Below are 16,512 nucleotides of genomic sequence, written 5' to 3'. Positions count from 1 at the left end.
TTGGAGGTGTCATTCTCCAGGTCACATACCCGCCCATTGCCCTATGACCACCGAGCCAATGGACTGCAGCATAGGATGGCGTTGCACATATTTTGCATATCCTGCCTGCAGTGCTGTCCCTCAACCAGGCGAGGGACCACAGGCATGTCCCGTATCAGTGAACGGAGTGCAAATAACTGATCTATTGGACTCAGGGAGTTTGGTAACCATAGTGAGTGCCACGATTCCTCATCGGCTGTTTCCTGGGACTATGGTGGGTGTCCGCTGTATCCATGGTGACGCTAAAGACTACCCTGTGGCCCGAGTGGTCATAAACACACATTGTGGCACCGAGTCCCATGAGGCCAGCGTAGTCAATGACCTATTGCACCCTGTTATAATAGGGTGAGACTTTGCATTATTTTGGGCCTTGTGGGGTAAAGGGAGGTCTTCTGGTTGCCCGGACAACAGCCAGGTTGCTCCTAAAGATACCTTGTTGCAGGCTGCAGCTGTGTGCTTGTTGGCGATGAGTATGAGGCAGCATCCCCAGAGGCCAACATCCCTGAGCTAAATGTGTCCAAAGGAAACTATGTAACCGTCCAACTCAGGGATTTAACTCTAAAAGGGGCTTTTGATAATGTGACAGTACTTAATGGTGTTGCTTAAGAGCCGGGGGCTGACACCCGATACCCGTATTTTGCCATGAATAGGGAGTTACTATATCGGGTCACCAAGCTGAGGGGGGAGGTAATAGAGCAGTTGCTAGTGCCATGGCTGTCCAGTCGAGTGTGTACAATGGATCGGCGAGGGTGAGGCACTTCAACCATGGGGATAGAGTACTGGTGCTGGTACTTACGGTGGAGAGTAAATTCCTAGTCAGGTGGCAGAGCTCCGATGAAGTGGTTAAAAAGGTTGGCGATGTCAACCAGGGAGAAGGAAGCCCTACCAGGTGTATCACGTCAACCTGATTAAGTCATGGCGTAATAGGGATCCCGTGAAAACTCCGTGTTTGGCGGCTAAGTCCGAAGTCGATGTGGAAGAGGTTAAGGTGGCAGAGTTGCTGCTGCGTGCTCAAAAACAACAGTGCCGAGAGTTGCTACATCGGAACAGAGAACTGATCTCAGAACTACCAGGTTGTATAATTTATACAATGTGATTTTCTGGATTTTATTTTTGATATTCTGTCTCTCAATGTTAAAATTAACCTACCCTTAAAATTATAGACTGTTCATGTCTTTGTCAGTGGGCAAACTTACAAAATCGGCAAGGGATCAAATACTTATTTTCTTCACTGTAGTATATAACATGGGACGCATATAGTATATAACATGGAACACACAGTATATAATGATGTGAAATGTCAAGAGATTCCCCGCCATCCACGAGTACATTTTGTTTGTCTCCCGCGTGTTCCAGGAAGTGTCAATGGTTCTCTGAGCAACGTTTCCCATCCTGTCTTAGACACAACAGTTTCTAAGTAAATCTTTCTCAAGATCTGTAGGACAAAGGCGTGACATCATGAATTCTGCCTCCTCCCTGGAAGCATAAAATCTCTATTTATAAAAAAAAAAAAACAAAAAAAAAAACCCCAACAGATTAATATAAAAAAAGTGCGAAAAACTTGTACAAACTTTTTGAAACTAAGTCAAGATGTAGAAGCCAAACGGGAGCAACTTCTGTACAAGTAATACACGTTATGTATAAGGCTTATGATAAGTGAACTCCTTTCAGAGCTGATGAAAGTGAAGGAAGTAGAATTCCTGAGCAAACAAAGAAAACAGGAAAATCTGCAGAGGAAACCGCCTGCGTCATGAGGACGAGAGCTCCAGAGCCACTTGTATCAACTGTCCCAAGGCTGGAGACCTCATCGGCCACCTCAAATGAAACTACTCTATCTCATAGGTAAGAAATTTAGGGCTGGCGGTTGTGGCACCTTGTACCTGCCAATATATCACTCAGGTCTTTGATGAACTTCATATCTACTTTATGGCTTTTTACAATGTCACTTTTTGAAAAGTTGAAATGTTAATTGCTGCATATATCGTATAGTGACTATAGGTCCAGGCAAAAAAAAAAAAAAATGAACATTTTTTAAAAGATTTTTTGTGAGCAACATAACATAATAGGAAACAATGCACTGATAATACTTGGACCTGACCTGCATTGTGCGCGTCCTCCTCCTATGGATGCATATTTTATATAAAACAGAAGTTTGGTGCCTCCAGATTTTTGCCTTTGGATTTCCAGAGTTATTTTTGTGCTTACACTGTGTAATCTCCTTATCCACATATGATAATATACACATACCCGTCTTTCTTTTTTTCTTGTCTCTATTTACATTTTTATTCTCTGTTAGTGTAAGAGAATCAACTACAACATTTACTTCAGTTGTCAGTAAAAGTCCTGGAAACACCATATTGGCAACAAGTGGGAATATTGGAGTCTGTTCTAATAAGCAAAATATAATCAAGTCTTCTTGTGCTTTTATATTATTTGTCGTATTTCTTTTACTTTCTCTTTATGCATTTCATTCATTTTTCTAATATTTTGTAAGATATATTTACTTTGTAAAATGTTAATGTTTTCATGTTTTAACAAAAGGTTATTTATGTTGTTGGATAGATATATATTAATGTATTTAATAATATATATATATATAATTAAATACATTAATATATATCTATCTGAGAAATTTCTGCAATAATGTGCATATCCAACAGCATAAATATATATATATATAATTCGAGTTGAGCAAAGTGATTTACAGGACCCTGGTCCAGTAGCACTGTCGGTTGCTCCTGGTTGCTGGATTGGAGCCCTGTGATCCACCTCCTACTTGCTGCATCTCCGGCTCCTTTTTCTTGATTAGTTGGCCCGGTGTGACGTCATGTCTGCCTCACGCTGAAACAATGATATTCTGAGCAATGATAATGAAAATGGAGTAATGATGATGATACTGGGCCAGCTAATCAGAAGAAGAGCTTGAAATGCTGGGAGGGAAACTGAAGATTTGCAGGCCCTTGGTCTAGTGGACAAGGACTATTGCTGCTAGAAAATGCGCCTGTGAATCTTTTTTGCCCAACACTAATTATTATTGTCATTATTAACATTTATCTTATTATTTTCTAACATAAGATTGTGTCTGGTGTTATAGATGTCAAGATTTTATGTTTTACACTTGAATTTCTTAAATCTAGGGTAAGATTTATGGCATAAGTCATGAAATAGACGAACTATGGATTCACGCGCCTGTTGTGCCCCCGTCCCGCCCAATTTGGTAGAGTTGGGAGAAACTGGCTTGATAATATCAAAAATCGCAATTTTGAGCAACAAGTTGCACAAAAATGTTTTGACATTTCATAGCTTGAATTCTGTAGAAAATGCTTGATGAATCAGGGTCTAGAGTATATATCTGGATTTAATAGAAATAATTAAAGAGAACCTGTAATGCAAAGTACATGCATAGCTATAACGGTGGTGTAATACTGATTACAGTGACACCTTTGGTGAAGGAATCCGCTTTGTGGTTCTTCAATCAGCATTTGAAAATTTTTTGCTAAATGGATTTTGGTGCCCAGGGGCCGGACTGTGCACGGGGTCTTCTCCTCCCAGTCTGTGATTCCAGCCACCTTCCCTGGTCTTTGAATGAAATCTTTTCTTTAAACACAGGAGGCAGGTAACTGAAAAAGCAGCGTAGAATCTGTCACTCAAAGATTGTAGGCAGATGGACTGGCTGGGAAATCACAGACAGAATGCAGGGTGCAAAATCACAGACAGGAGGCAAGCGGGGGACCGGAGAATCACAGACAGGAGGCAGGCCGGAGGCTGGAGAATCACAAACAGGAGGCAGGTGGGGGACCGGAGAATCACAGACAGGAGGCAGGCAGGAGGCTGGAGAATCACAGACAGGAGGCAGGCAGGAGGCTGGGGAATCACAGACAGGAGGCAGGTGGGGGACCGGAGAATCACAGACAGGAGGCAGGCAGGAGGCTGGAGAATCACAGACAGGAGGCAGGCAGGAGGCTGGGGAATCACAGACAGGAGGCAGGTGGGGGACCGGAGAATCACAGACAGGAGGCAGGCTGGAGGCTGGAGAATCACAGACAGGTGGCAGGTGGGGCGCTGGAGAATCACAGACAGGAGGCAGGTGGGGGACCGGAGAATCACAGACAGGAGGCAGGCAGGAGGCTGGGGAATCACAGACAGGAGGCAGGTGGGGAGCTGGAAAATCACAGACAGGAGGCAGGCCGGAGGCTGAGGAATCACAGACAGGAGGCAGGTGGGGGACCGGAGAATCACAGACAGGAGGCAGGCGGAGGACCGAGAATCACAGACAGGAGGCAGGCCGGAGGCTGGAGAATCACAGACAGGAGGCAGGCGGGGGACGGAGAATCACAGACAGGATGCAGGCGGAGGAGCTGGAGAATCACAGACAGGAGGCAGGCTGGAAAATCACAGACAGGAGGCAAGCAGGAGGCTTGAGAATCACAGACAGGAGGCAGGCAGGGCGCTGGAGAATCACAGACAGGAGGCTGGCAGGAGGCTGGAGAATCACAGACAGGTGGCAGGCAGGAGGAGGGAGAATCACAGACAGGAGGCAGGCCGGAGAGCCAAAGAATCACAGACAGGAGGCAGGTGGGGGACCGGAGAATCACAGACAGGAGGCAGGCGGAGGACCAGAGAATCACAGACAGGAGGCAGGCCGGAGGCTGGAGAATCACAGACAGGAGGCAGGCGGGGGCCGGAGAATCACAGACAGGATGCAGGCGGAGGAGCTGGAGAATCACAGACAGGAGGCAGGCTGGAAAATCACAGACAGGAGGCAAGCAGGAGGCTTGAGAATCACAGACAGGAGGCAGGCAGGGCGCTGGAGAATCACAGACAGGAGGCTGGCAGGAGGCTGGAGAATCACAGACAGGAGGCAGGCAGGAGGAGGGAGAATCACAGACAGGAGGCAGGCCGGAGAGCCAAAGAATCACAGACAGGAGGCAGGAGGCTGGAGTGTTATGAGTTCATTTTCCCCTTCACCATTGAGGTCTGATGGACTCCCTCTTCTGGTGAAGGAAGGCAGTGAGGCTGATTACCAAGCACCTGAGCTGGGAGAGGATGACTGGGCGACGGGGATCTCTGACTGGATATAAGGCAGCCGACGCCCTTCTGTTTTCCTGGTGATTTCTCTGTGGAATTCTAGGAGACCAGTCTGATTCCTGCTCCTCAAAAGCTAAGTTTTCTGCTTTGCCTTTTTGCATTTGTGTTTTGGTTTTAGTTTGCCTTGCTTTTCTGGATTCTGCTATTCCCTGCTGGGGTGAGCTGAATTCCTTTTTTGTCGGTTTGCGCTGTCTTCAGAAAAAACCTGAGTACTGACATAGTCTTTTTGAAGCCTAGCGTCTTCAGGGCCTTTTTTCCCTGTCAGTCGGTTGGCTCTTATTTTGATAGGGTTTTTCACGGATTGCAGACAGCAGCTTTCCTATCCTGTCCTATGTAGTTAGCTTGGGCCCCATCATTTGCTCAGTCTATCTTTCTATCTGTGTTAGTGTTTTTTCTTCTTGCTTCACCGTCATTGTATGTTGGGGGCTGCCTATTGCTTTGGGGTCTGCTCTGGGGCAGTTTAGATTTCCCTTTCTGTCTTTAGGCTAGGCAGTTCTCCGGCTGTGATCGAGGGGTCTAGGGCATCATAGGAACCCCCCAAGGCTACTGCTAGTTGTTGTTGATAGGTTCAGGGGTCTGCAATCCGATAGCTCCAACTTCTCTGGTTTTCTGGACTTAGCTAGCATTTGTTTTTTCCTCCTACGGTGACTCATTCATAACAGAATCACCAGCCATACCGCAGATCCTAGGGTACTCAATAGCAGGAAAAAAAAAAGTGTGTATATTTTTTCCTCTATATCTCTGAGGCTGTAGGGGGAATTTTTTTCTCTCTCAACGGAGATAAAGCAATTGTCTGATCGTGTGGAGCAGCTCGCTGCGGAAGTGCAGGGAATTTCCGCCTACCTTGCTCATTCACATGCTGCTGAACCAAAGATCCCTACTCCTGATGTGTTTTTTGGGGATCGGTCTAAATTTTTGAATTTCAAAAATAATTGTAAATTATTTTTTGCCTTGAAGCCTAACTCGTCAGGGAGCTCCGCGCAGCAGGTTAAAATTGTTATCTCTTTGCTGCGTGGCGATCCCCAGGATTGGGCGTTTTCTTTGAAACCTGATGATCCTAGTATGACTAATGTGAACGCATTTTTTCAAGCCTTGGGGTTGTTGTATGACGAACCTAATGCTATTGATCAGGCTGAAAAGACCCTGTTGGCATTGAGCCAGGGTCGAGATTCTGCAGAATTGTACTGTCAAAAATTCTGAAAGTGGGCGGTCCTTACTGCCTGGAATGATAATGCCTTGGCAGCTCTCTTTCGGAAGGGTTTGTCAGAAGCCGTAAAAGATACTATGGTGGGATTTCCTGTTCCCTCTGGTCTGGACGATTCTATGTCATTAGCCATTCAGGTTGATCGGCGTTTACGTGAACGCAGGACTGCACGAGAGGTGTTGCCACCTGTTGAACAAGTGTCTGAACCTATGCAATGTGATAGAGTTTTGTCCAGGGAGCAACGTCAGGAGTTCAGAAAGCGTAATAAGCTGTGTTTTTTTGTGGAGATGCCTCGCATATTATTTCTGTCTGTCCTAAACGAGAGAAACGTTTTGCACACACGTTTTCTGTGGGTGGTGTTCAACCTAAGTTTCTTCTGGCAATTACTCTGATCTGCTCCCTGTCCACATTTTCCGCCAAGGCTTTTGTGGATTCGGGAGCAGCCCTGAACCTAATGGACTTGGATTTTGCTAAACGTTGTGGATTTCCTATGACACCTCTGGACTTAGCTAGCATTTGTTTTTTCCTCCTACGGTGACTCATTCATAACACTGGAGAATCACAGACAGGAGGCAGGCGGGGGACCGGAGAATCACAGACAGGAGGCAGGCGAGAGGCTGGAGAATCACAGACAGGAGGCAGGCGGGAGGCTGGAGAATCACAGACAGGAGGCAAGCAGGAGGCTTGAGAATCACAGACAGGAGGCAGGCGGGGCGCTGGAGAATCACAGACAGGAGGCAGGCAGGGGGCTGGAGAATCACAGACAGGAGGCAGGCTGGAGGCTGGAGAATCAAAGACAGGAGGTAGACAAGGGACCAGAGAATCACAGACAGGAGGCAGGTGGGGGACCGGAGAATCACAGACCGGAGGCAGGCAGGAGGCTGGAGAATCACAGACAGGAGGCAGACCGGAGAGCCAAATAATCACAGACAGGAGGCAGGTGGGGGATCAGAGAATCACAGACAGGAGGCAGGAGGCTGGAGAATCACAGACAGGAGCCTGGCGGGGGACCAGAGAATCACAGACAGGAGGCAGGAGGCTGGAGAATCAGAGACAGGAGGTAGGCGGGGGACCAGAGAATCACAGACAGGAGGCAGGCAGGAGGCTGGAGAATCACAGACAGGAGGCAGGCGGGAGGCTGGAGAATCACAGACAGGAGGCAGGCGGGGGACCAGAGAATCACAGACAGGAGGCAGGCAGGAGGCTGGAAAATCACAGACAGGAGGCAGGCGGCAGGCTGGAGAATCACAGACTGGAGGCAGGCAAGAGGCTGGAGAATCACAGACAGGAGGCAGGTGGGGGACCAGAGAATCACAGACAGGAGGCAGGCAGGAGGCTGGAAAATCACAGACAGGAGGCAGGCGGCAGGCTGGAGAATCACAGACAGGAGGCAGGCAAGAGGCTGGTGAATCACAGACAGGAGGCAGGCAGGGGACCAGAGAATCACAGACAGGAGGCAGGCGGGAGGCTGGAGAATCACAGACAGGAGGCAGGCGGGGGACCAGAGAATCACAGACAGGAGGCAGGCAGGAGGCTGGAAAATCACAGACAGGAGGCAGGCAGGAGGCTGGAAAATCACAGACAGGAGGCAGGCGGCAGGCTGGAGAATCACAGACAGGAGGCAGGCGAGAGGCTGGTGAATCACAGACAGGAGGCAGGCAGGGGACCAGAGAATCACAGACAGGAGGCAGGCAGGAGGCTGGAAAATCACAGACAGGAGGCAGGCGGCAGGCTGGAGAATCACAGACAGGAGGCAGGTGAGAGGCTGGAGAATCACAGACAGGAGGGAGGCGAGAGGCTGGTGAATCACAGACAGGAGGCAGGCGGGAGGCTGGAGAATCACAGACAGGAGGCAGGAGGCGGGGCCGGAGAATCACATACAGGGAGAAGACCATGTGCACAGTCCGGCCCCTGTGCACCAAAATCTAATTAGCAGAAAACCTCAAATGCTGATTAAAGAAGAAGAACCATAAAGCGGATTCCTTCACCAAATGTAATCAGTATTACAGCCACATTACAGCCATGTCTGTACTTTACATTACAAAATCATGCTGACAGGTTCTCTTTAAAGCCTTAACTTCTTAAAACTTAAAATCTTGGCATATATATCACACTTATATAACACCATGGCGTTAGATATGTTTTGCATATACCAATATCTTAAGTCTTGTCATATGTAACATGTATATAACACCATAACATATGTATGGAACATTTTCCATGAATTTCTTTCCTTTGCAGTGTATACAGTTACTAATATTTAGCTAATTATAACTTCCCATTATTATTGATTCATTTATTACCATCTCTTTATAAATCACAACTGCCAAATCATAAGCTGGTGATTCATTCATTATTATTATATCTTCCGTAGCCCATGATTATTTATGTTGCCATATAAGCACAGCTTTTAACATTTTTTTATATAGATACATACTAATCTTTCTACTTAATTCTGCATTTCATTTACATATTACTTTGCTTTCCATTGCACACAATTATTACACTTATGATAATAACACTATTATTATTATTATTATTATTATTATTATTATCATTTCATTCTGTCTGGATGATTAATATTCTTTTATTTGACTATTTTCTATGATGCTGATTTTATATCCTTGTGTCATTTGTGTGACCCTTCCCACTTACTGTAAACATTTTTTAGTTTCACTGACCACACATGCGGCGTGCGCCCGGCTGAACTGCCGTCTAACACCGTAAACATTTGTATTAATCTTTTCTTACCTTTTATCTCATTACATGATGTTTTTTGCTTCTTTTTTTTTTGCAGTGTGTACATTTATTTTGCTGGACCTCGGTCAGCAATGCCCGCTGACGTGCCATAAAAATGCTCAATGTAAGGAAGAGAAGGGGATACGCGGCTGCTACTGCGCTAGCGGATATACAGGGGATGGAATTAATTTCTGCGAAGGTAAGAGCGCTTTTATTTTTTACCAATTTCTCCTTGAAACCAGTGATATAGAAACTGATTAACTCATGGGAGCGAGACGGGAGTATTTCTTCTTTTATTTTCAGGATATCGGGTCAAATGATTAAGTTTGGTTAGTCATGTAGAACTGTGGGTCACTAGGAGTGAATCCGAGATGTGTCGGCCAAAGGTGGTCACGGTGTTCTTAAAGCGTCATTCCCATCTTGTAAGCGATGGCATATAGCTAGGATTTGCCATTATTATGCGCTTGCTGGGGAGGATCAGACCTCCGGGAACATCCAGAAAAAGAGGCCAAAGGGCTAACGTTTTATAGGCTACCAATTTATGAAATGATAACCCTTAAAGGGACGACGGGTTATTTTACAAGGCATGTTACAATTTACACGAATTGAATCACACTTTTTGGTTACTTTACTTAATTTTATACAGTATGTACAATTTCATAATTAAAAGGTTTTTCTCATTGAGATCCTTTAAAAAAGAAACTGAGAATTGATCAGTTGATCGTGACAAATCAGGTTTTTAAAGCGGATCTTTCACCTGATCGCACGTGTCCGGTTTTGGCTCCTGACTTATTCTGGCTGCTCTCCTGGGTGTTATGCGCTTTGTTCTTTATAGATCTGCCAAACGGTCCCCAGAGATATGAACCTTTTTATTCCGTATACATTTTTAAGGTTTTTACACGAGGGCGTGGCTCACAGTTTAACGATGCAGCCTAAAGACTCGCCCCAGAGGATCCTATGAGCCACGCCTCCTTAGCAAAAACAATAAAAATCAGCACCAAATAAAAAGGACTAGATCTCTGTAACCATATAAAAGATTTAAAAAGAAAAAAATGGAATACTCAGGGTAGAAACGGGAATAAAATGAGAGAAAAAACTCATCACTTTTGGCGTACTGACAGTCTCTCTTTAACTCTTAGTTATTAGCTGAAATTGATTTTGGGAATCCGTATCTGGCCAAAAAAATATGTTATCAGATGCCAACCAATTAATCTATGATTCATATAGTAAGTAATATATGGAATGGACGGATCAGTCTTTTGTTAGTAATTGTATGCCGTAGCTCCAGTTTCTGGAGCTACGGCATACAATCTCATTGGAGAGAGTTGTCTTTAAAAGACAATGCCTTTAAGAGGGTTTTCTGGGTTCTGGGTTTAGTTTGGGTCCATACGAGATGTTTCAGTGATGTAAAGTCATATGACGTGACAGCATGAAAGCAATGGCCCTAAGACCTGTTAGATACATGGCATTGGGGACAGGAGACAGTGTGTGCATAGAGGTGTACTTAGGCCTGTTTCACACTTGCTTTTATTTGCAGCGCGTTTTTCCCGCAAAAAAACGCATTGAAAAACGCATACAAAAGCATACAACTGCTGCGTTTTTTTCAAGCATTTTTATGAGCATGCATGAAAAAAACGCAGCGTTTTTAAGCGTTTGTATGCGTTTTTAGTGCGTTTTTACCGCGTTTGCGTTTTTTTCCAACATTAGGTGGCTACTCACACTAACCCAAACCATGACTTTACTAACCCTAACCCTGACCCTAACCCTAACCCTAACCCTGACCCTAACCCTAACCCTTAACCAAACCATACTTAACCCTAACCCTGACCCTAACCCTAACCCTAACCCTAACCCTTAACCAAACCATACTTAACCCTAACCCTGACCCTAACCCTTAACCAAACCATACTTAACCTTAACCCTAACCCTAACCCTGACCCTAACCCTAACCCTAACCCTGACCCTAACCCTAACCCTAACCCTTAACCAAACCATACTTAACCCTAACCCTAACCCTAACCCTGACCCTAACCCTAACCCTAACCCTGACCCTGACCCTAACCCTAACCCTTAACCAAACCATACTTAACCCTAACCCTGACCCTAACCCTGAACCTAACCCTTAACCAAACCATACTTAACCCTAACCCTGACCCTAACCCTGACCCTAACCCTAACCCTAACCCTGACCCTAACCCTAACCCTAACCCTTAACCAAACCATACTTAACCCTAACCCTGACCCTAACCCTTAACCAAACCATACTTAACCTTAACCCTAACCCTAACCCTGACCCTAACCCTAACCCTAACCCTGACCCTAACCCTTAACCAAACCATACTTAACCCTAACCCTGACCCTAACCCTGACCCTAACCCTAACCCTAACCCTAACCCTGACCCTAACCCTTAACCAAACCATACTTAACCCTAACCCTGACCCTAACCCTAACCCTAACCCTAACCCTAAACCCCCTTAACTAACCCTAACTTTAGCCAAACCCCTAAATTCCATTGTCTAAACTAATGGTAAAAAAAAAAACGCATGTGCAAAAAAACGCATACATAAGCATGCCAATGCGCACATATGCTCACCATAGACTTATAATGGGTGTCTTGCTGTAAAAAAACGCATTGCGCGCGCATGCGTTTTTTTGAGGCAAATCGGACGCACAAAAAATGCAACAAGTTGCATTTTGTGCGCCCGAGCGCATACCGCAAAAAAACGCACGCGCGGTAAAATGCGTACAAATGCATGTGTATGCGCACATAAGCGCATCCCATGCAAAGTATAGGAAAAAAAAACGCATGCGCTATTTAGCGCTAAATTACCGCGAAAAAAAACGCAAATGTGAAACCAGCCTTACTTAGCTTTTTTCTTGGCTATGAGATGAGCAGCTTTACTAACATGATTTTGTGATACTCTGCTGGGAGATGTCTATGGCATATAATCTGTGTCTATGGCGGTCACCCGGTGGATGTAATAGTTGTGATACAGATTTCAGCCGGTCTAAGGTTTTCCCGGAATGTTGCTACAATGTATCGACTTTGTATATAAAGGAAGCTTGGAGACATCTGTAAGTCTGCGGCAACTCTCTCTGGTTAGAGGAAATCAGCTGAATTTTGATCTTTCTGTCAGAACAGAGAATAAGTCAGAGAATTAGCAAATATTAGTCCAAGATACATAAATCTCTGAAAAGTAATCCCACACTTTCTTCTGATCTGTGACATCTGGACAACATAAGCTTTATGCAATTGTATGGGATTTCCATGAATTGACCCCGATTACTTGTTACAAGGGGCATAACTATAGTGGGTGCAGGGGGTGCAGCTGCACCTTTATCCTGCAGCCTAGAGGGACATAAAAAGTCAGTATGTCCCATATAAGAAGACCAGTGATATGAAACATCAGTGATAGTTGACGGCCCTGTTGGAAATTTTGCATTGGAAGCTTCATGTCATACCATTGCTGTCACATTGCATTGCCCTTTTGTTGCTTTCCTTGTTGACAGCTCTCAATTTAGAATTGTCTAGCTGCAAAGTATTTTGTGCAGAAACATTGTGTGTTTGTTTTGTGTAGTTTTGCTATGTTACAATTGAAAGACAACAAGGAGGTGAACCCCAGAGAAACGACCATAGAGTCCTAATATAGTCCTAATATAGGCAAAATATAATTTTATTGGACAAGAAATACAGACAAAGGGGAGGACGGTGGACAAGGAAGTGAAAAAATCTGCAGTGGCTGTATCCATAAAGAGGCAGCGGACATATCATTAGTCCATAAGGAATCCATACCAGTCCGTAGTATTAGAACCAATACGGCCAATACACCCAAATGGTAGTAGACAGCACATATGCTAATTACCTCAATAAGGCGACAGAGTCAGGCATCCATGGTTCAAACACCCACCCCGACGCGCGTTTCGGATATTTAATCCTTGGGACCCTGATGAAGGCTTAAATATCCGAATCGCGTGTCGGGGTGGATGTTTGGACCGTGGACACCTGACTCTGCCTCCTTATTATTATTATGTCTGCTGCCTCTTTTTGGATACAGCCACTGCGTATGCGTTGTTGATATTAGGCAGATTAGTATTTTTGTCCTCACTCAATTTTGTGATTATTGATCATCGTTTTATAATATATACTGCTCAAAAAAATAAAGGGAACACTATTCCATTCGCCACAAGCTGTTTGTTTTCCCTTTATTTTTTTGAGCAGTATATATAAAATATGTGATGTGAGGCTGTTCAGGCTCCTCACTGGTCTAGCACCCCTTTTCACATCCATGCATTTGTGCGGATTTTTGCACCGTCCTCCCCTTTGTCAGTGTTTATTTCCAATAAAATTATATTTTGCCTATATTAGGACTCTATGGTTGTTTCTCTGGGGTTCACCTCCTTGTTTGTCTTTCAATTGAGACTTGTCCATATTTGGTCTGGTTATTATGTCGGCAGATCTCTATGATGAGCCTCACTATTCTACTGGGTAACATGCTGATACTGTTCATATAAGCATCATATTTCATTATGTTACAATTGAGAATAGAAAGCACCAAACAGCAACAGTAAAGTCACAAAAGATCATGGAAAACTTCAAAAAGATCTAAAACAGCTTAGAAATCCTTGACCAAGATTGTCAGTTTGGAGATATTATAGCTCCAGTCTATGCCTGATGCAGAAAAGTGGAGTAATTACAATTGAAGATAGAACGCATCGAACAGCACAACCGATGCACCAAAGACACACACACAAAATCCTCGGATGTGCCATCCTGGATGAGCTGCACTACCTGAGCCACTTGTGTGGGTTGTAGAGTCCGTCTCATGCTACCATGAGTGTGAAAGCACAACCAACATTCAATAGTGACCAAAACATCCGCCAGAAAGCATTGGTACTGAGATGTGGTCTGTGGTCCCCACCTGCAGAACCACTCCTTTATTGAGGGTGTCTTGATAATTGCCAATAATTTCCATCTGTTGTCTATTCCATTTGCACAGCAGCATGTGAAATTGATTGCCAGTCAGTGTTGCTTCCTAAGTGGACAGTTTGATTTCACAGAAGTTTGATTCACTTGGAGTTATATTCTGTTGTTTAAGTGTTCCCTTTATTTTTTTGAGCAGTGTATATTTTGGAAGCGTCATGGCTCATATTTAGTGCAGAAAAGTGAGAGTTTTTTTTTTTTTTGGACTATATCACAATTGAAGGTGCATAACAACATGTGGATAATTGTTGTTTTTTTCTCCCTATTTAAAGTTTTATTTTCTTTTTTCAATCTAATTCATCTTAAAATCCCATCCGCGTTCCCGTTTCCATTTTTCATCCCTCTATTTTCACTTGCTGACTTGTGTCGCGAACAGCGAGGAGATCTACATTACTAAAACATCAGCTTTGCTTAGTAAATAAGACTAAGATCATACGACTCAAAAGAACATCCCTTCCACAGGCTTTTGTTTCTCCCGTCTCCAGTGGTTTCTCACTCCACTGTCAAACCCTGTAGTAGTTCCTTCTTCTTCTGGAAAAAAAAAATAAAAATTTTCAGATAATTATAGCCACGAAAAAAAAAAAAGAATCCCTGTCTGCTTCTTGAAAGGAGACGAAGAAGGGAGATGGCAATGCGGGTTGACACGAGCAATAGTAGACATGTCAGGTTAGACCGGAGAGCGACAGTAGTGCCAGAATTGGTGGCGAAAACAGCAGTGATCAAAAGCGACAATTACACAATAGGATCTGCCAAACCCAAAGTAACAGAGAAAGGAGGAAACTAGGAGAAAACAAATAATTTTGGTTTAGAAAGGAAGAATTGTCAGTTTGATCCTTCTTGACGGGGTGAGACCTTGTACACTGCGCTGTGGTTGGAAGGTGCAAGTCCTGAATAAGAATTGCTTTCTGGATCCAGGGAGACACCAATTCAGTGCTGGCTATTGAAGGGTAACTTCATGCAGAGCACAAAAGTGACACATTGGCTTTGTATCTGAGCTTGGACTTACCCATTTAATTGTAGGTATTCTCAAAGTAAAGCTCTGGACGCCCCGTCCAGTATTGTGTGATCGAGCGGATACAATATTGCATGTTATCCAGGCTTCTTCTGCAATGGCCGGGATCGGAGATAACTCTGATCCTGGTTGTTTACCCCATAGATGCTATGATCAATCGGAGCCGTGCATCTGAATGATTACTCAGAGAGAGGGATCTCCCCATCATCCTTCCACCTCACTGTCACAAGATCGCAGAGTGTTGCCGAGTTCATCCCAACATGATAAAAAATCTGACATTTACCGCACCGAATCTGCCGAACTTAGAATTCATCATTTAAAACTCATAAATTTGGCCAAAAAATTAAATACCCACCAAATGTACTATCACCAAATGTCCAACTAGACCAAAGAGCATAATAACTGAGTGTAAAAAATGTATTAATTCTCACGTCAGCCCCACTCCACAGTCCTCCGTGCGCTCACACCGGCCACTCCTTCCCTTCATCATCTGTTTTTCACTTTCGCAACACATGTTGACAATGAGTGAAGATGGAGGAAGAGGACGTAGCGTGCATTGGAGGAGGAAAGAAGAAGCCAGTGAGAGCAGACAGAGGACTGTTAGTGATAGAAAGCAGAGGGGGGTTATAAATGGTGTATTCTCTAACTGGGTCACTGTGACCAGTGGGGACCGCAGGGGTCGGTGTTGGGACCTCTTCTCTTCAACATATTTATTGATGATCTGGTAGAAGGTTTGCACAGTAAAATATCGATATTTGCAGATGATACAAAACTATGTAAAGCAGTCAGTACAAGAGAAGATAGTATTCTGCTACAGATGGATCTGGATAAGTTGGGAACTTGGGCCGAAAGGTGGCAGATGCAGTTTATCAATGATAAATGTAAGGTTATACACATGGGAAGAAGGAATCAATATCACCATTACACACTGAGCGGTAAACCACTGGGTAAACCTGACATGGAGAAGGACTTGGGGATCCTAGTTAATGATAAACTTACCTGGGGCAGCCAGTGCCAGGCAGCGGCTGCCAAGGCAAACAGGATCATGGGGTGCATTAAAAGAGATCTGGATACACATGATGAGAGCATTATACTGCCTCTGTACAAATCCCTGGTTAGATCGCACATGGAGTACTGTGTACAGTTTTGGGCACCGGTGCTCAGGAAGGATACAATGGAACTACAGCGGGTACAAAGGAGGGCAACATAATTAATAAAGGGGATGGGGGAACTACAATACACAGAGAGATTAGCCAAATTATTTAGTCTAGAAAAAAGACGACTGAGGGGCGATCTAATAACCATGTATAAGTATATAAGGGGACAATACAAATATCTCTCCGAGGATCTGTTTATACCAAGGAAGGTGACGGGCACAAGGGGGCATTCTCTGCGTCTGGAGGAGAGAAGGTTTCTCCACCAACATAGAAGAGGATTCTTTACTGTTA

General features: G+C 44.4%; 1 protein-coding gene across 1 annotated transcript in view; it reads left to right on the top strand.

The window, feature by feature from the left end:
* Positions 1–1,714: 1,714 nt before the first annotated feature.
* The window catches only part of ADGRL4 (adhesion G protein-coupled receptor L4), a 166,474-nt gene continuing 151,676 nt past the window's right edge, over positions 1,715–16,512 (top strand). Inside the window, exons 1-2 of the mRNA XM_073544869.1 lie at positions 1,715–1,881; positions 9,129–9,269. Coding sequence (XP_073400970.1) covers positions 1,860–1,881; positions 9,129–9,269 — 163 coding nt within the window. The 5' untranslated portion in view covers positions 1,715–1,859. The remainder of the gene's footprint in view (positions 1,882–9,128; positions 9,270–16,512) is intronic.

Source organism: Dendrobates tinctorius, unplaced genomic scaffold (assembly GCF_039654945.1).
Source record: "Dendrobates tinctorius isolate UK_male_01 unplaced genomic scaffold, ASM3965494v1 ptg000138l, whole genome shotgun sequence".
Taxonomy (NCBI): domain Eukaryota; kingdom Metazoa; phylum Chordata; class Amphibia; order Anura; family Dendrobatidae; genus Dendrobates; species Dendrobates tinctorius.
Note: the sequence above shows the minus strand (reverse complement) of the source record. Positions and strands in the feature narration are given on the sequence as shown.